General features: G+C 37.3%; 1 protein-coding gene across 1 annotated transcript in view; it reads right to left on the bottom strand.

Annotated features, from left to right (window-relative positions):
* LOC139724024 (histidine ammonia-lyase-like) overlaps positions 1-21,517 on the bottom strand; it is a 33,184-nt gene extending 11,667 nt beyond the window's left edge. The window contains exons 1-12 of the mRNA XM_071635223.1: positions 21,289-21,517; positions 16,588-16,669; positions 12,618-12,645; positions 11,656-11,730; positions 10,330-10,402; positions 9,193-9,259; positions 6,312-6,475; positions 5,950-6,089; positions 3,730-3,777; positions 2,670-2,721; positions 917-1,012; positions 179-333 (exon numbers count right to left, since the gene is read on the bottom strand). Coding sequence (XP_071491324.1) covers positions 179-333; positions 917-1,012; positions 2,670-2,721; positions 3,730-3,777; positions 5,950-6,089; positions 6,312-6,475; positions 9,193-9,259; positions 10,330-10,402; positions 11,656-11,730; positions 12,618-12,645; positions 16,588-16,669; positions 21,289-21,517 — 1,209 coding nt within the window. The remainder of the gene's footprint in view (positions 1-178; positions 334-916; positions 1,013-2,669; positions 2,722-3,729; positions 3,778-5,949; positions 6,090-6,311; positions 6,476-9,192; positions 9,260-10,329; positions 10,403-11,655; positions 11,731-12,617; positions 12,646-16,587; positions 16,670-21,288) is intronic.
* Between the last annotated feature and the right edge of the window lie 257 nt (positions 21,518-21,774).

Raw genomic sequence — 21,774 nt, forward strand, 5'->3', positions numbered from 1 at the left:
GTTGGCATGAAGCATTATCAGCAACAAATGTCATGATCTAGCTATCGGTAAAGAAGAATGACCAGGGAAAAAGGAGGGGATGGTTATAGAGCATCAAGCAGTGACGACAAAAAAGAGCTCATCTTTAAAGGCAGTGCAAGAATTGATTTCTGCAGCACAAACAACATTCATATCTCACCTGTGGGCAGCACCTGAGCGTGTAGGCGTCCTGCACACGGTCACAGAAGCGATGGCTGACTGAGATTTCGGAAGGATGGATCTCAGAGTGGAGCAGCGACTTGAAACGCCTGGCCACGTTGCCTTGACCCTTGTGGGGCCTGGTGCGATGAATACCTGGAATATAGAAGGAAAAGACACTCTATTCAATCATGAATTTTCAACAACCATTAAACTAAAGAAATATAGCATGCTGTTGAAAGGTATACAATGTAATTTACTTGCCATAATTCTTGACAGAGTTATAAACATACTCAATTATTCTGAGAGCGGATTCTCAGGAGGCGAGATAAAAAGTTATAGCTTGAAAAGAAACACAGCAAAGATAATTTCGTTTGATATATCAAAATAACATGATAGCTAAATTATCTTCTGATTGTTTATCTTATCACATATGCAAAAGAAATATTGCAACTGATTGACAAACATCGACGTAAATAATGTCGATGTAGGGCAATTTGTCAGTCAGTTGCAATGAAAACATCTGGACGGAAGAATTTCATGAATTTGAATGAAAGAAATACTGTGCTCAATTCATGCAATTAAATGACGCACATGTCTGTGAGATATGCTTATGTTCGAAAGGGCTGATGTGTACATAAGATAATTTTTATCTGCTACATCTAATGAGAAACTATGATACTTTGAAGACATGTTAGTACAATTTCATGAAATGTGTAAAGCCAAGGAGATTTCTTACAGCTGTCAAAAGCTGTTGTCGTCCCTTTCAGCACTTCCAGGGTGAGGGCGGCAACAACGTCTGCCTGGCGAGCGATTAGATACGCTCTCTCCACAGCTACAAGTACAGGTAAAAATTGAAAAAAGGAAGAAATAATTAATTTTCCTGAATGGATATGTGGATTGCATGTGTCTAGAGTTTGATGGTGGTGATCATACTATCTTTTCCTTCCTATAAGACTCAGATTATCTCTGTCTGTCATTATATCTTAATTAGTGGAATACATAATTATAGTAAATAGGTAGAGTGAAATTTGCGTTGTGATTGGTTGGATAGTATCACGTGATTGTGCAAAAATTCCGGTATAGTGGCACGACTGTGTCACTATACCAAACGCGTACGGTGCATGCCTACGCTTTATGTACGCAGAGATTCGCGCAGGGAGGGACGTAGTAGGACAAGGCCAAGCATTGCAACGTATGCGCGCGTAGAGCACTGGACGCAGAATGTAGGAGTTTATACGCGAGTCTGCTCTGTGATGAACAAAACGCATACGTGGCTGTACTAGCGTCGCGCGCTGTGTACGTAAATTATACAGTACAGTTGGTTGTGGTTGACTCTGCATGCCAGAAATCAGTGCCGGTACACGGTGAGTCTATTAAAAGTTGGATCTAGGGCCTAAACCTACGGAAAATACATTTAGATCGAGGGACCTATTACTATAACAATTAGTGCATGTTCCAAGATGCATTAGTACTGGACTATAGAACTCCTTATACTAAATTATTCCTTGTGCAATTCTATTCACCTTGGCCTGCGGCCTCGGTGAAACAAAACAGCACTCGGGATAATTTAGTATTTGTCGTTCTCTAATCCAGTATAGTGCATCATAGAGCATGCACTATTTGTATAATAGCCTCTTCGCCAGCACCATTACACCACTGAGCAGAATGAAATATAAATGACCACTGAGTAATAGCTTTACAATACTTACTTCAAGCCCAGCCTTATTGTAAATGCAGCTGGTTCGCACCCTATGATATGCTTTTCTCATTCTTTAAGACATGCACACATTTCAGCATGTGCAGTCAGCAAAAAAAAAAAAAATGAAAATTCCATAAACGGTGCCAAAGCACAACCATTCAAGCTGATGACCAAAAATGAAAGTTACACTCTGATAAAGACAGTAACGTATTATGTTTATCTATAATTGATTTATTCACTCAAGGGTAACAAAATACTAATTTACATATAGTTTTAGCAATTGCAAATATTCTTGTGATTTAAGTATTGTCACCCCTGAATTTGTAATAACTAAAAAGTTCCTGTTGTTATATCATATGAGCATTTACTTGATTGAGCAATCCTATGAAATGGACAGGATGGATAAGTCTTGTATAATTTACTCCCTGAAGACAATGCAGATAAAGTATGTAGAGGTAATCAGGAAAAAAAAATGTGGAGGGAACAACACAGATAGGTATGTGATCAACATGACCATAAACTTGACAGCAACATTCATAAAGACTATTAACAACATAAAGAGTTGGATCCTTATCACTTAGCTGAAAACAAATATATTTTGTGTAGGTGTGTCTGTGGGAGTGCAGTGAGTGTATGAACAGCTGTAAATAAAGGAATAAATGTTTGAAAAAGAAAAAACGAAATGCACGCAAAAGGAATTAAATGGAGAATGAATATGGCGAAAGGCCAAATCAAACAAACTGTTAAAAAGACGCATGAACAAGACAAGCACACAGATTTGGCTAAATACCTTCTGCGCCAAGGGCAGTAATCATTTGAGTTCCATTGATAAGAGCAAGACCCTGTATGCAGAGCAATCAAAAGAGCAAAAGACAAATTAACAAAAAATGTCAAAACAACAGCACGAAAGCTCAGTACTCAAAACCACAGCATCCTTGAACATCATTGCAGATTTACAAACACAGGCACATTATGTGCTGTTCTTGGTTACGATTGGAAGTTTGTCATGCAAGCTTCACACGCATTTACATCTGCTGGCCTTTGAGTTGGATAAAATCACTTGATAAACCTCTTAAAAACAACAACAACAACAACAAACCTTTAAGCAAATTTGTATAGTTAACCCAACAATCTTCCGTGGCAAAATAGGATTTCAAAGAAACAACATTTCAATGAATATCACAATACAGTGCACTCCCGTTTTAACGAAATGCTCGGGACAGGCAGTTTTCTTTCGTTAAAACGAAATTTCGTTATAACCGAACAAATACAATATATAACGAAAACAAGGAAACCACGTATATATATATATCATATTCTGTTTGCTGAACACTCATCATACACTGGAAAGCCATGTGAAATGTGATGGGATAACTGTATTACAATGATAAACACAAGTTCCCCTCAGAAACTGTGCGTGACACAAGGAGCGAACACACAGTGGTGTGAAGCGTTCACCCATGCAGAAACGCTATAAATGCTTGTTCTGCTACGTATTTTCGAAAGCAATTCGCATTTCGTTATAACGGAGCACATTTCTTTTGTTTTTCTTTGTCTGTGGCGCTCGGAAAAGACTTTGTTATAACGGAAATTTCGCTATAACCGTGTTCGTTATGAGCGAATTTTGTACCATAGACTTTAATGGTGATAATTTTGGGACCAGAAGATTTACTTCGTTATAACGAAATTTCATTATAACCGTGTTCGTTGTAACGGGAGTGCACTGTACCACATTAAAAATGTCATTTGTCTTTTAATATTACTCAATGTTTAAAGAATTGACTTCTACAGATATGCATGGACATTGTAGTAACATTCCGTTAACCATATTCGGATCTATTATTACTTACTTCCTTTGGCCCAAGTTCTATTGGGGTCAGCCCATGCGCTTTCAGAACCTGTATGTAATTCAAAATTCAAAATAATATACTGTATAATTCTTTAAAAGAATACAGCAGGTACAGTTACGACAATTTTTCCTGGGTAGTTTAATGGCTATCATGTATGGTAGTAAAAGTGGCATGTCATGACATGGGCAATGTACTGTCATGACATCACAATGATATATGTTACATGTTCATTTTGCTGTCAGAACCAACATTGGCAGATCCAAGAAAGGTCAATGTAGGTAAAATCGCTGGTCCAGGGCCCCATTTCATAAAAGATGTTCTGATAGCAACTCTTGCTGGAATGGCAATTTCCAATAGCAACAGCAAATCAGGAAGCTGGATTCTTGTCGTTACCATGACAATTGCCATTCCAGCAAGAGTTGCTACCATATCAACTCTTTATGAAATGGGGCCCTGAAATGAAATAACTAGCTTCTAGTACAGCTGTATGTTCAAGCACGGGTGAATAGATGAGATACTATCATACAAAATGTTGAGGTATGAAATACTAACTGGGTGCACATTATGATGTTCATAGACTAAACAGAAAACACATCAGCTAATAAGAGCACAAATTACCCACAAAGTATAAACCTCCAAAAAGGATATAAAGGAGTATGAGAGGAAAACACTTGCTCACTTCAATGAGTGCTTTAACCTTTAAGTTCAATTCACATGATTCATTCTGTATTATGTCTTTATAGGTGAAGTTTCAATGCTGCACATCCTGTGAATGGAACCCCTCAGGCTATTCCTCTGAACACAACTATTGATGTCGTTGAATAATCTATTCTGCCCATTCAACCATAACAATGCTGATCAAGGTGAGCAATGTGCGCTTGCTAACATGCTCTATATGGCGGGAACAAACACTCGGGAACAAAGGATGCCCTTGGTTTGTATACCATACCCCGCACTTCATATTCATCATGAACGTCTGCTAAAAGAGTGTGCAGAAAGCATGGGACCATATATCTACTGCTTTGTGACCCACTTTTTATCTGGTGGTTTCCACAGAACTTGGAAGAAAACTTATCTGATGTATCTGATGGTTCCCCACAGAGTCCAATACACATTTTACTGTGATGCACTCACAGGATGCACATGTGCACAGACAGTTATGAAAAGAAAACCATATGTAAAGAAAAAAAAATACTAAAAACCAGCATGACCAACATTAGTTGTCCACAACAGCAAAAACAATGATCCACCGGCCATGAATGGACTGGTACACAAGAAAAGTTTGGTGAAAGAACTTACAAACTGAGATGCTGAGAATGTCAATGAGATAAGAGCAGACTAAATATTCAAGCATTACTAAACCTGTATGGGTACACTTGTGTATAAAAGAAGCAACACATAATAGGAATGGGCTGGCACCATGACCAATTAGGTGACTGAAACAAAGTTTCAATACATAGCGAGTATATACAAACCTAACAAAGTGACAAAATACAGTATCAGTATAACTCTGGATGACCCAGAAATTTTCCAGCAATGGACTAGAAACTGAAGGAGTCACTATATAGGAGAGCATTTTCTTTTTAAATGAGAATATAGATGGCAAAAAGGCACAAAGGAATGGCATTTGATAGCAAAATACACCATGCTTCAATATCTAAATTACAAAAAAAAGTATCAAGGACAAGTTCACACAAATATATGTTTGCATGAACATTTAGTGAAAGCAGCAATAACATTTGTGAAAGTTAATAATTTGTAAAGTTTCAATGCCATGATGGCAGAATGAGAAGACTACTACAGTTTCTGATGTCACATACAAATGTAGAATGATACAAAGAAATCATAATGAGAATTCCACACATTTCACTTTTTTTAATGAAAAGTACAAGTACACATTCACTGGACATTTACAGACACATATTAAAAGTAATATTCCCCCTGCTTGCTGAAAGAGGCGAGTCAATTGCTCTTTTAGAATGCTGGAAAAGTAAGAACACGTTGCATTTTCTTTATATTTTCCTTATATTGTTCTTGAGTATGTGACACAGAGACCCAAAGTAGTCCTCTCATCCAGCGATTGCTGCACAAAAACATTAAGAATCCATAACTTTTGAACGGATTGTCTGATTTTCCTCAAACTTTCACGAATGTGTTCTACTGACATTGCAGCATTCACTCAATCCACATTTATTTGGGTGAACTTGTCCTTTCTCTCACATCTTTGGCCTCAGCATAACCACTCTTAGGACTCCACATTTTGCCTTCTCCCATGAGGCCGAGGGCGAGGTGCGACAGAGGCGCTAAGTCTCCGCTGGCGCCAACAGTTCCCTTACAGGGGATGACGGACAGACAGGAAGCTGGGGTAGAAAAAACAAAAACAAAAACAGAGTCAACACTTGTAACACTTGATCCCTGATCTGATTTGATTATAGTGTTGATAATTTAACAACCACAAATAGATTGGAATATATAAGGAATATATCAGGAATATATCAGGAATATATCAGGAACATATCAAGAGTTTCAAGATGCCACATGCAGCTAAGAAATCTTAAAGTTTAATCTTGAAGGGCTCTCACCATTGAAGGCGTCGATCATTTGCCCAAGAACTCGTACAGAGATGCCGCTGTGACCCTTGGCAAGGATGTTAATGCGGAGGGCCAGGAGCTTTCGGGTGTGCTCGGGGGAGAGGGGCTGACCCACACCGACGCAGTGAGAACGGATGAGATTCTCCTGCAGCTCTCTGGAGGAGGACAGACCAATCAGTGGAGGGAAATGAGGGGTCAAAGGTCAGAGATAATCGAAGGTCATAATTGGTAAAGGTTATGAAAGAATGATGGCTCATGTAGCAGCACAGTAAACTCACAATATAAACTATAAAAGACATGAATCACTTTCATTCTAATGCAACGTTTTGATGCTATTTTGATAGCAAACACACATCATTAGATTGAAAATGGCCAGTGGGACAAGGGAAGGGGGTGGTCTCATGACAGAAGCCCCTGGACTTATCACCCACTCTCTAGATTTTTTTTAAAAAAAGTTTCACATACTTAGGTACTGTTAGCACAAAGGTGAGCTCTACTAATCACAACATATGCAACACAGTTATAATATGCATAACTTATGAGTCCTTAATTTTGCATGCATCTTTACTTACAACAATGCATTTGAGCAAGAAGTTGAGTATAGAATCCATTCATTCAAATCTCGTTTTCAGCTGTCACATTCTGGCACATAATGAAATCTTGGAAAGCTTAGCACAGATCGCTTTTCATGATCCAACATTTTTTGCAAGATTATTTCAAGAAGATTTGAATAACTGCAGTAAAACTGTACAGATAGACCTTCAGATCTGTAATGTTATGCTGTATCTTGGGACCAGGAGTAATCAAGTGCAGTAAGTGAGAAACAAAAACAATATGAAATTGCTTTCTAAGTCATTAAGGTTTTTTTTTTTTACTTTTTGTTTTGTTTCACTTTTTTAAATAAAAAAAAAGGTTTATTATTACATAAAAGTTGTTATTTCATCTTACTTCTAAAGTACTCACATCATATGTTTTCTTTCAAAGGGATGGTAAAGTTTTGGTTTAGATTGGGGGCTGCAGGTTTCCAACATTTGCGTATGTGTGTGTGTTTGTGAGATAATGAGAAACCTCTTAAGATATATAAAAGAGCATATTTATTCTTAGAGGAATTCACAGTTTATTTGATGAAAATTGGTCTTCAAATAGCTGACATATTTAGAAAAGCAATCTTAATGAAATACTGCAGGGCACGACTTTTATTAGGATCTCTTTGTTTTACTTTGTTTTTGGATGTTTCAGTCATTTCAAAACCAATTTTCATCAAATAAACTTTCAATTCCCCTAGAGTTACTTATGCTCTTTAACATTTCAAAGAGTGGTTTCAAGTATCTTGCAAAAGGGTAAAAGCTGAATCCTCATCTCAACCATTTCTATACTTTAAGAGAAATTTTGTATTTACCGAATTTCATCTGTTTTTGTTTCACTATTTTCTCTTGTTTTTTGTTCTAAAACAATTTTTTTTTTGCATGAGCATTGAAGACAAAAATTGGTGCTAGAAAGTAAATGATCAATCACTTCTTGCATTTATGTGTGAAAACACACACACAAACACACACACACACACACAGCATGTTGCTGTCCACATACAACTTTTAATGTTGCAGTGTTACTGAGCATTGGGTAATGTAGAGTTTCCACAGACAGTGAGTCCACAAAAGGCCCAACAGACACAGGTGCCTGCAAACAAGTGCAAGGCCGCACAGTTTGACAATGAAACTGCATTATCAGCAAATCACACACTGAACTGCACCATAGAGCAGAGTACGCTTGGACCTCACATAAGGAGGGGGTGCTCAAAACATAACACACACACACAAAAAAAAAAAAATGATAGTGAAATAATTCTGCACAGGCATGGCCTCGGTGGCCCAAGTCAAGTGCATATATTTGCTTTTTCACTTCACGAATGCTTTGGTGCAAACCAGTTTAGACCAGTTCTCCATGAGGTTTTGTCACAGGAAGCATTTTATTTATGGAAACTTCTTTTTTCACAATCATTTCCTTACTCTAAGGCTACATCCTGCTACAAATGATCCTCTTAATCATTTCAGCTTTATGCAAAAAAAAAAGTCTATAACACTAATCTCCCCATTACTCTTCTTCTAGCATAAGTTTTACATGACTGAAATAAAAAGCAATATTTTACAACTTGTATGTTCATTCTGGTCTTAATTTCATATCATCACTGCATATTTCTCAAGCACAACAGAAGTTTTATCTCTAACATTGGTATGAAAAGTAGGGCCTATACACTGTATCTCTAATATGGATGGAATACATTAAAAAACAGTGAAATTATCTACAACAAAACTCCCATCACATGTCCTATTAAAACATAATATGACACTGATTTTTGTACAGCTTCAATATGTTTTATGTGAGAATCTAGCATCTGATATAAGTTAAGGTGATTCATTACCTCAAGAATCAGATCTACTCGGGTCCACCAACCCAAAATATATGTACTACAGACTGTACATATCAAAGCACACTGTCAATGGGACTGATAGTTTTTAAACCTTGACAAACTACAATGTAATTTCCATCTTACATAATAGCTGCTTTTAAGCTTTCAAGCTTCAGTTCACTGATAGTGACCTTGAGTCAAACGAGAAACAAACACACGCCCACTTGGACTATTCACTAAATTCATGACTCGTGCAGTCACGCAGTATAACAAACAAATGTTTTCATAAAGAATTCCTACCTGCACTGTTATCCTAAAAACTGGTAATTTTTAATATGCATACATCATCTGAATTTTGTAAGTCCAAAAAAATATATCTTTCTTTCAGCTTGAACATGTGATAGACTGGCTTCAAAATGCTTTTCTTAGTTTCATTAAAAGAGTCTAAATGTTTGCGAGACTTACCGTAATTTCTCTGGAGCAATCACCACCCTGGCAAATTTGCCAAATCCTGTGTTTATTCCATAGACAACTGAAATGGAAAATAACATGTATTGTATGGCAAACTTAAGAAAGCAATCAAGTACAAAGTGGATATTTTGCAAGTATTTTATTGCAATTGTTGAATGATAGAGACTTGTGTATCTATTTGTGGAGAGTGTTGGTGAATAACTGTGTGTGTGTGTGTTGTGATGATGCCGACCTATTGGTGTGTCTATGCGTAACAATGTGTTAACAAATGAACATTTACACACAGTGACGCTAGAAATACAATTGTGTGGCATTATGTAAAAGCAGGTATAAACTGTCCATCTCCAGTTATCCAGTCATGTTGGGACTAGTGGTGTTACTAGATAACAAAGCGAGGTATAAATCCAAGCATGATACTTTCAAGTAGATTGGGGTATACACAAGTCAACAACGATTTACTATTACTACAATGATTTACATGATATTTGAATTTTCCTATTACTTGTTAATATGAAATCAATAATTGGTAAAAAATACCCCTTTTCATGTGGATGGATCTCTTTTGAGTTTGCTGCCAAGGAATAATCAAATCTTTGAGGTGCACGTGTACCCCCTTCTCTCTCCAATCCACTTTCTCAAACCATCGGACAAGCCGCATAGGCCCTACTCTTCTTTCTACAACAATTTGGTTAGAATAGATATCATGATGATCTGTATTTATACCCCCCCCCCTTTTCACTGCCTAGTATCTGCAATAGAATTGCTGTTTTGTAATTGGTTTTGGTTAAATTTCTCGCTGAAAAGAAACTGCATGTGGAAGATGAAGACAATCGTATGCCAGCCCACATCCAGAAAATAACTGAAGTTGGACTGCAGTTATATCCACCACAATTTGTGGTTGCAAATGCATATCTGATTTGGAAGTACAGTCAGCCTTGCTTAAGTCGAACTCACATAACTTGAAGGTCTTTTTAAGTTCTCTTCTCTTTATATTCTATCGATTTTAATCCCTCGTAAGTTGAATTTTCTCTTAGACGAAACTATTTCTTAAGTCCAAATAGATTTGACTTTATGCAAGGTTGACTGTACATACCAATCTATCAGGTAAATGAGTATGAAGATTGGATTTACCTTTATTCTCTTTCAGGATTTGACTGACGAGGTCACGCGCTTTGCTAACCTTCTCCCACGCAGCTGACGTAAGCTGAACAACAATTTTTTAAAAAGGAGAAAGATAACCTTTATTATCATGCTTCACACAACATCTACTCCCTCATATGATACATGTATGCACTCTTCACTCCTCACAGAGGAAAAGTTTATCTGACAATTTTGAGACTTTATGCTGTTTTACATCCATCAGCTTATCTGCCTACAGTTGTATACAACTCAGGGTATTCATCTGACTAGTCAATCAGAAAAAAAAGGTCCTCAGCTCATCTCTTCCGGGTTTCTTTGGCTGACAAGCCAAAAAAAAAGGGGGGGCCTTCAGCGGAATTTTTTGTGCCACTTACATACTTCCGGTTAAAAAAATGTGGAGGGCCCAAAGTGATGACAACTTATGTATTCCTTTGTATGGTGCACAAAAAGTGGGGTGGGGGGAGCCCCCCCCCCCCCCCCCCCCCCCCCCCCCGTTCCGCTGGCCATGCAAACCGCTCAGTGGGCTACAGGGGAGTCACCTTCCCTACGTGCAGCTCATACTCTACGCCTGTTCATGCATAGCAAGCATGCAGTGTGTTTGACTGCGTAACATTATATCAACCACCGCTTAAGCAAGAGCACCACTTAAACAGGAGAAAAGCTTGTCCTCCTACCCCTCCCGATTAAGCAGTGAGCACTGTATTGGCGTCTGAGAAAAGAATAGGTAAGATTATATTCCACATACTAAGAATGTTGCAATAGGATTGGTCCAGAGCTGATCACGTGATGAAGCGTAGTTTTGCCCATCATATCACCTGAGAAGAAAAGTTTGTTACACTCTATGTTGATAGTCCCTTTTGTTTCGCTGATCTCCACACAGTCCACACAGTCCTAATGCAAGATGAGTATGCGCGAAATAAAAGTGCGTTGCACTGTGGACTATCATATGACCTAGGTCACTTGATAGTACACAGTGCAACGCACTTTCACTTCAGTGCCGCGCGGTGCGCGCAGGAAATTCATTGTTTTGTCATCTACGCGCACAGGTAGTCTAAGCCCTAAGGATAACTAAAGACAGCTAAAACGGTTTCAGATGTGGAATAAAATGGGAATTTCTAGGACCCTAGATGTGGAATATAAAGCAAATAATCAACTTTTAGTTTCAGGCAATGAGACAAACTATCACTTCCTCGGCGATCTGAATGTGTACGCTATCTTTCCTCAGCTGCGCTTCGGAAAGACAGCTACATCCAGATCGCCTCGGAAGTGATAGTTTGTCCCATCACCTTCACCAACGTTGATTATTTGCTTACTAACCTCAATTTTGCGCTCTCCACGGCCAAGCTGAACAAGTTCCTCGGGAGAGAGACTGCATCCATCCAGGTAAATGATCTGCAGTAGCATTTTAAAAAATTGTATACAACTCTAGGATTTGTATCACACCAAAATGCAGGCACAAGATCTCAAATGTAGAGACCAATGGCTCTTGACTGCATGATAAACAAATGTTAGAGTGAGCCATTCATCAGGATTGTACTGCTGTAAGAGTCGGTCCTGAATGAATGATGGTGGAGCATCAAAGCAATGCTTTCACACACAATGGTAATGTAGAGGTTGGTTCCAAAAACATTTTTAAGCCCATCATCTGGTCCCAACTCATCAGCCACTGGAATATGATGTCATATACAGTATTATGTAGGTCATTGTTCTGAGTGTCGTATGAATGCAAACTTACACAAATGATGTTCTAATGATCCCAACTCTTCTACATTTTTCTGAGAAACTCAAAGATTCTCTTATCTGATGTCCCTCTATGCTGTTTTTAAAGTCAAAATATCCTCTTTTCTTGGTTATCAACCTCTATGACAGATCTAGTTTATGAATTTATGTAGCACTGCACTCTGCTACACAATGGAACTTCACTTCCATCAGATATCTAGATCTGATATGAATGCTCTCTCATTGAATGGCATGCACAAATTCATCACTGTTCAATATCAAGTTTCCTCTGCATGATCACTGGCACAAACATTATGGTGTATTTATATAAAACTCAGGGTTGGGAAGAATTGACTAAAAGTAAAACACACTCCACACTATGATATTAAATTGAAAGTATATATGGAACGCTTCTAGTTATCTTTTTTCCAGCACTCTGTATTTGGCATTTCTATTCCTACCAGACATTCCCAAAACATTAGGCCCATATTTTCAGCCTCAGTTCATTAACCTCTGAACTTTGACCCTGAGGGAGTTTTCTCAAAGTCTATAATTAGTACATCAACATCACATGTACATGTAGCACACCTGTTCAAGGCATCTAGAAAATCTACTGATGGATTTTCCTTAAATCATAACACAGTGGAGGCATTAAAAAAAAAAAATCAGGGTGGGGTGAATGGACAGAGGGACAGCCAACCAGAATTAATGACTCCAGCATTCTTCAAGACAGAGGCATAGAAAACAAATGGTTCACATTACCTACACTGCCAAAAGATTCTTGACAACATTATCTATATTTTTCCCTTTTGAATTACATATAACTGTAATACAGTATGTCCCCCCACCCCCCCCCAAAAAAAAAAAAAACTAAAAAAAAAAACATTTTTTCACATTGATAACACCCAATATGATTAAATTGTCTAGATGCTACTTCAGGGTCTTAAAATATAACATTTTAGCTCTATTTTGCTGAAAACCCCATTCGATTTGGTTAAGTGGTCACAGAAAAATGTGGATTGTTGTAAAGCATGTCATGATCGAGTCTGATTCTTCCAAGTTCAGCACTTCAATGATCTTGTGTGTGAATACAATAGACTGAACTTGGAGGGAAGAGATTCCTGACATGCTCTACAAAATTCCTCATTTCTATTTGACCACTGAAGCAAATCGAATGGGGTTTTCTGTAAGATGTGGGCAATGAGTTATAGTTTCATACCCTGAATTTGTATTTAGATTGATTACTATTTTTAAAGATGTCATTGCGGATGGTCCCATTGTAATTTTTTTGGGAGAAATACGGTACTTTTGAGCTACCATGAATTTCATGAATGGTGCACTCCTGTCCATATAACAAAGTCATCAGGAGCTGTGGTTCTCTTCCATTGATAATTTTTATTGACATCTTTCACAAGCACTTTCCTTTCAAAAATGTTGGCTCCTCGCAAAATTTGCAAAAGCTTCATGCATGCACAAACTTTATAATAACTACTGTAATTCCCAACTGTATTAATTTCATGAAATTATTTCATGAAATTCAATTTGATTTTAAAAGAAAAACAACATGTCACATCTGTTCTGATATTGATGAGTCACAGGTTAATTCTGCTAAAGGAACAATGTCACTTTGACCTTGAAAATTTCACAGTGCTGAAGTTGCATGAGCAAAACAACAACATGACAAGCTGTTGTAGGCAGATTGCCAGCAAAAATGAATGGACAAAAACAACAACAGAGGACTACAAAATAAAATGTGACAAAGAACACTGAACTATGTAAGCACACTTCAATGTCATTTCTGGATCTAAACCAAGTTGAGTTGGTTTCGTTGGTGAAATGTATAATAGAAGCCTGTACATGAAAGTGTCATAGTGTGCATGAAGAGTATGGCCTCATGCTGTACCAGCTAGTATACCATGACGTTTGTTGGCTGGAATCTGTCACTACCCTCACCTGTTTCTGATGTAATCCATTACCGTATGATCTGGTGATGATACATGATGCATAGTTAAGGCCCTTTATGAAAGAGTCCACAGTCTTCACATTTTCACACCACCACGCAAAAGTGTAGAAATTATACACATCATAATGAAAAACACAGCAAATTCTTGTTTGCAATTACTTTCATAGTTCATGAGTAAGATTTTTGTTTCATAGTGTGGGTGTGACAGGTCACTTACAATGTGTAATATTAAGTTTTTATACTTTCCAAAAAAATTTACTGTGAACTCAGGGCTAAATGGTATGTAGCTCTGTACTGAGCAATCATAAAATACCAATTATGTCATTATTTGAAATCATCTTCCGTCATTTACCCAAGCTTGTAAATAGTTAATGTCTTCATGCAATCCTGATATAAGATCATTCAGATGGTTTTAATCATTTCACCTTGGCCTTCAGAAATTATCATTATTATTTTTTGTTTTTGATTATTATTACTATTATCATTATCATTATCATCATTATTATTAAATTATTATTATCATTATCATTTATTTATTTACACATGTATCTACATTGTATTCATTTATTTGTTTATTCATTCATTCATTTATATATATATTTACTTATTTATTTGGCATTTGCAAGACAATACAAGTGACAACAGATTTAAACAAACAAAACAAGTGAAATACAAGGGTACAAGATGTCAGGCTTTCCCTGGTGTGCTTCCCTAAGTTGCACAGTTCGAAAAAAAAAGCAATCAAAATCACTGTATATGTAGGCCTACAGTATGTACATGTATTAGTTAAAACAGAAGGAAAGGCAATATTCTACATGCTTACTACCACACGCCCCATCATCTGGAGCATCATTTTAGCCAAGTGCAAAAATAGCAATCCTTTGGAAGTTAACTTTAACTTAAAGAAACTTCATGGCAGCTGCCCGCTGCCAGAACTCACCATAGCCCTTGGTAATACACGATTGTATGGTATTTGAAACAGATGGTCTAATAATCCAATCATAATCTAAAATCCAAGCAGGAGAATTATTTTTTTTTTCACACTATGCTGGTTCTAATTGGAATCAGCTCCCCGCTGAAGTCTGAGAAGGACCTCAATCTCCCTTCCAGCATTTATATGAAGACAATCATCTTAGAACTTACATTAGATGATGGTTAAAACTTCATATCCCTTTATCTTGTTTATAGGGCATAACTTTGCTTTTCATGATCATGTACATGTATTTTTTTTCAGTGATTCACTTTGCATTTCTTACACACAATTTCACTCTAGTTTGTATCTTGTTATATATGACTGGATGTCCACGATTTGTTTTTTATGGTATAGATGTTGAATCAATTAATACCCCAGGCAGCCTCCCCCCCCCCCCCCCCCCCCCCCCGCCAACACACACACTTCAAAAGGGGATATGATACAGAGTAGTTTGGTAATAGGGCATATTATATACCATTATCTATTTCTGAAAAAAAAATCTCTATTCCGATAAACTGACTAATTAAAAAATATCAAAAATTATATTCAAATTCAGTTTTGAATACATAGTTAGTAAAAAAAAACAACCTCGTGTAGAGTATAGGCGCATACACAACAGTCAAATTCAAAATTGTATTTTCTTTTCTTTTATGTTCAACAACTCCCTGATGTGCTTCCTAAAGTTGGTTGGAGAGGCCCAAGGGTCATAGTGATTTTGATTACTTTTTTCCAACCCGGCTCCTTCGGGAAGCTCAACAGGGAAAGCCCGACACTTTGTTTTCTTGTGTTTTGTTTGTTTATTCTGTTTCTCTGTTATCACTTGTATTGTTTTGCAAATGCTGAATAAATAACAATAATAATAATAATAATAATAATAATAATAATAATAATAATAATAATAATAATAATAATCAATAATACATCTAAAACTAATTTGTAAATTTCTCCATTTGAATAGTGTGAAGTACTATCTGCCTACAATAAACATGAAGGTTCTAGATGCAGAACGGGTAGTGCCTTATGTACCCCAAGGGGTGCCTTTTCATTTGTTTTTGTTCTCTAAACAAACGGGCACACATGTATGCCTGGTGCACAATATATCCCAAGCTGTTTGGACTGAAACACAACAATATCCCAAATTAAAGGTACAGTTTACCTTTGGGAGCAGTGATTTTAAAAAAAGTTCAAGATATCACATTTGATGCATGTATGTGTAGGTCAATTGTATCACAAAACATCCTACCATGTAAAAATTTATAAAATAAACCCTAAAAGATAAGGAGATCATTTTTCTCAATAAACCATAACTGTAGACGGTTTAGTCTAGAAACCTTTTTATCATAACTATTGTTCACATTTTGTATATTTAACAATACCAAACATTAATTACACTGATTCAAATTTTTACATTGGTTGTTTATATCCCTAACTCACATTTTAGAACTATTTTGAAGCGCTAAAGCTGGGAATTTGTTTCATCTGCAAATGGTAAATTATGCCTTTAAAGCCCTCTAAGAGAACACATACATAAACACACACACGATCTCAGAAGCAGGTTTGACAACTGTACAAGGTTGTCGTTCAGAAAGGATACATTTCAGGGCAAAGTGGTGTTGTGTCCATGCTGAGAATGTCCATGTCAGACTGGAGTTTGTTGGAGACATCAGATTGAAGAACTGCATACAAAACAAAAAGAAGCAAGTTATAGCCCTACTAGCACACACTCTAGGTAGCTTTTAAAATCATAATCGTGCAAACAAAATCATCTGAAGGTTGGTTTTTGTTTATGCTTGCTTAGTCACTCACAGCTTGCTTGTTGATAACAATTATTTTCCTGCAGTTACTTGCAGGACACATTACACTCTTCTGAGTGAAACTAAAAACAAGGCATAAAAGTTTCCTATTGTGGTCTGCAGTATTGGAGGAGGTTGGTCTATAGGGCAGCAGAGAATGTCAAGAATGGCAGGTATAACTTCCCTTGCCACGTAAAGATGCACAAGTCAAGCATTAGAGGCTAACATGCTGTGAAACTGTCCCACATGTAAAATTGTCCAACAATTAATCATGAATGAAAGGGCACTTGGTTGTTTAAAGTACACTTTTACAAGTACAACTGCATTAGGCCCTTGGCTGAATGCCAATTTCGGCAAATATTGAAGAAATATATATTTTTTTGATGCCTCATTATATATATTTCAATAGCTTTAAAATACAAAACTACATGTAATTTGTTGGTTTTTTATTGTTGCTTTTGTTTCTTGGTAAAGCCCTGTTGAACATCTTTTAAAATCTTACACACATATAAAATTGAAGTTTTTTTGTGTGTGTAGGTGTGTGTGTGTGTTTAATAGGCAGTTACGAATGTAAGCAGAGTATTTCTTCACTGGGAATATTCCACATACATTAACAGGAATAAAGAATGATTAAAATGACTGGTTCTATAAATCCTTTCTCTCAAGTGGTCCTCCTTCACATTGTGCTTGGTCAAGCAAGACTAAATGACCCCCTGACAAACAGTAGGCCTACAACTGTACTTCATTGATCAACCCCCCCCCCCCTCCCCCCCCCCCCCCCCAAGTAGGGGGAATTCATGTAGGCCTAAATGTGTAGGTCTACATGTATGTATTGATTTTCTGTCTGCCTTTGTTGAGTCACCACTGGTGAAAAAAAAATAATGAAGATGGGGGCATGGTACACTATGCATGTGCCAGTAGCATCCTTTACATTTCCTGAATGTGAATTGAGTTTGAACTTTCACCTGTAACATTAATTTCTTCACATGTACAATGATGTGTGAAAATGTACCAGTATGTAAATGTCTGAACCACAAACTGAAGTGAGCAGGGAGAGGCATACAACTTAAACAGCAAGTGGTCAATCATGCAAGACTTTAGATTCTGGGATATAAATGACAAATTCAAGTAATTCCACTGTGAAGCACTTTTTCACTGTCAGGGGATAGAAATTTTTGCTAAAAACAACTCTGTCATATTTTTTGTATGGTGTGCGTGCTGGATAAAGTTGCTCTTGATTCTACCACAGAGTTGAATTGACTGGGAAGAAAGTGATGGACATACAATGTAAATATGTTGCATGAAATTCTATTCAATATGTCAATTGACATTTATAAGTTTACAGAGCACCCTGATAGCTTTTTCATGAGCCAATTTAATCAATATATCAGCATTATTGTGTTTCGTTTTCATATAATTGCATCATGATTCAGCAAACTCAAACTCCTACCTTTTTTTTTAAAGTCATTATATTCACTATTCTATCAACAACAACAACAACAACAATAACAAATAACCAAATGATCTGCTCTATTATTTCATAAAAGTCACCATAAACATAGACCGGTAGTGGTATATATTGCACTACAAGTCTGTATGACAGTATTTGTGAGTGAGCATATATTTGTATACCAGTACCTTCTACCAGCATTTTAAGAGTCATACAACCAGTGTGAGCATTGTGAGATGCATATGTACATGTACATTGTATGTGATTTATGGAGCCATTTAATATTCAATAGAAATCTTTTCAACCTACAGTGTACACAAAACATTCTGTACCTTTATGGAAAAGTACTCTTTCAATTCTGAGAAAAAGAAAATGTAACATTGTGAAGAAACAAAACATTTTTCAGTCTTCAAATGAGAGGGGATAAGGGCAAATACACTACATTTCCTAGTTTTGCCATCCAAATAAAATGAAATTGTATCATCAATCATCTTCACTATGCAATCACACCTTCTGCAAGGGCACAACTCAAAGTTAAATTGTTTCAAAACAATCAGCAGTTGTTAAACATCCGGGAGTAAAGCCCTTTATGACAGCTTTGGAATTTTGTTTTTTGAAAAAAGAATATAATTTATAGCAGACTTCCACTCTCCTACAGGATGTGCCCCCTCCCCATACAAGCACATTGTTTTGCATGAAGGTAAAACATTGTGTGAAAAAAAAAATAATGAGAAAAATATGTCATAAGGTGATTGTGACAAAAGAAACACTGACAAAAAGCATTATGAATAAGTGTGAAGTCAAGTGCTGGGTAAATCATAACACAGGGCTCAACATTATATTTTTTTTAAATCTGAAGACCCATTCAGACAGTCAATAAAATCTTAAAATCTGAAATTTTGGTGGCCTGGAAAAGATAAATGGTGGCCCAAAACAAAACCAAATATTACAATTCATTTTGAATCTTAGTTGCCCAATCAGGCCACCAAAAGATAACCTTTTTCTTCTTTTTTTTTTGAAATTTGGTGGTCAGAAATAAATTTGAAGTGGCCCTGGGCCACCCACTAATGGCAATCCCTGCATACACTGTAGGCTGACATAACAACTTATTATACATCTATTATTATTTTTTTATTTTTTGTGACAGATCTGTAACTAAGTACATACTAATAAAAGGACATCTCAAGATGATTCTAAGACTTTTACACTTGAGTATTACTATATATATCGGCTGTACTGGGTACAGAGTTTCAGAATTTATAGTGATTGGGATGATTGAGGAATAAGAATGTTTTCAAAATTTATAACAAATCACAATGAACATGTATGGTGACATGACATTGGTAGCCTCATGTCTATGCATGGGTTGGGGCTCAAGGAAGCAGAACAAAAGAAGAAAGTATAAATTCTACACAGGTGAACTTGCTAAGCATGTTGTATTGCAATGGAATTACATTGCTACATTTCTGAAATTTGTGAGCCTCCTATTTAGTCCCAACCAATGTCATCATCTTTGTTCAGTGTAATTTGGTTCGGTTTTTTTTTTTCAGAGTTTTGGTTTCTTCGATCTAGTACCATCACAATACATTCCCAAAATCTATATAGAGCTGTGGATTAATGTACTACTATGTAGAGTAAGTGCACTAGTTCGCGGCCATGCACCAGTTCGCGGCCGGGCCAGCGGTCTCCAGTTGATAAAATCTGGCCAATGGGCTGGCAGCCCGGTAACTTGTCACCATTCAACGGAGAATATCCTGCACAACATCAACATACCTGGGACTAACAGCAGTGCGAGGTCTAGTCGCTGTAAAATCTCTTGGAAACCAAGGTGTTCACCGCAAGAGCTTGAATTATAGGTATTATTAACACGTAAGTCAACTATTCTGGACGTAGCTAGACGGCTGTCATGTCCTTATATGTCGTTTTCTTGTTGAAATATTGATCGTAGAGGAGGGTTAGAATGTGATGACTACTCACCACGGACGATACATTGAAAATGACGAATCGCGAAGGAAACGGGGGGAGGTCGCGAACCGGAACACCATAGAGGGCGCTTGCTCTATATCGCGTCCGGGGGTAAAACGCCAGCCAAAATAAGCGTACAGAAATATAGAAAAGCATTTGAAATAGAACAAAAATATATTTTTTATTAATAAAACAAGTAAATTGAAAAATAAGATCACGCATCCATATACTTTGATGACTTGTAAGGGCGTGCCTCATAGCTGTCCCTGATCTTCAGTTCTGCTGTCCCTCATATTCCTTGAAGTCCTCTTCCTCTTCCAATTTGTCAATGGCTCATATTCAGTAATTTGGGGAAAATTTTGAGGAAATAGTTTTATTAATCAAAACTAATATTTATAGATTGGGAAAATAGCATTTACAGTTTGATATGTTTCATTCTTGATGGAAAAAAACAAGTCACTTTGCGCTGGACAAAACCCAAAAGCGCGAGGCGGCCGCGAACCAGAACACCCCGGCCGCAAACCGGAACGCGTTGTACCGGATCGCGGCCGCGGTCTTTTTTGACCAACGGGATGGACATTGGTCTTGCAATGGTGACAATATGGTGTATTGGTAAGTGGTCAATCTCTATGATATAACCTGGATTAGAGCAATCTGCACGTTTGCATTTCAGAGTGGAAAAACCCTTAAGCGGCCGCAAACCGGTGCACTTACTCTACATGATGTGGATGTGAAATTATGAAAATTTGGAATTTCCCTTCAAGATAAATTCTCCCTGTATGCCCACGCTTTGGGTTAAAAAGAAGTACAGCTGTGTGTAGGCAGAGGATAGAGCCTATCTACAAATAATGTCAATGATCACTCTTCCTCGGCCTCGGCGAGGACGTCAAACTGCCGAGGGTTTTAAAACCTTTTGCTTTCTTTTGATGAATGTAGATACCAGATCTAACGTTTACCTACATACTACAGAAGAAAATACAAAAACATATGCAAAGTAGATGGAACTAGGGACATTTTAGGGTTCTAGCAGAATTTGTAAGATGTTATTTTCGTGCTGTTTCCACAATGCATTCATCCATTCACTCACCAATATGGACAAAGTCATTGTCTTCCAGGATGTCCACTAGGAGATCGTCTGGGAACAGCAGAGAACCACCTTGCGTCTTCCTGATTTCAAAGACTTCATCCTCCACGACATAGTTCTTCATCGTACGGTACCGTGAAAGACTTTCCTTCCCCAACCAGTCCACTGTATTTTTGTTGCTCTTGCATGGAATGAGGATCCATTCTCCACGCATTCTCGCGTTTACTCTCATCGTTGGTCTAGTGTAATACACGACGAACTGAAACGAATGTTAAATGAGATGACAACACGACGGGAGTTCGAAAAACCTGTTTTATGAAGCTGTTTTGTTCCTACGGTCTATTCGTGAACTTCATGCACGTGTGGTGTGGCGGCTACAGCTACAAAATCAAAATGGCAATCAAAGCCGAAGACACTACGCGTCGTTTTCTGGCGGGTTTGTTTACGTGGAAAGTTGTAATGCCAATGGGTACCTACATTTGCAATTTC

The sequence above is a fragment of the Diadema antillarum genome, unplaced genomic scaffold (genome assembly GCF_040938485.1).
Source record: "Diadema antillarum isolate AM-2024a unplaced genomic scaffold, OU_Dant_1.0 scf00000205, whole genome shotgun sequence".
Classification (NCBI taxonomy): Eukaryota; Metazoa; Echinodermata; class Echinoidea; order Diadematoida; family Diadematidae; genus Diadema; species Diadema antillarum.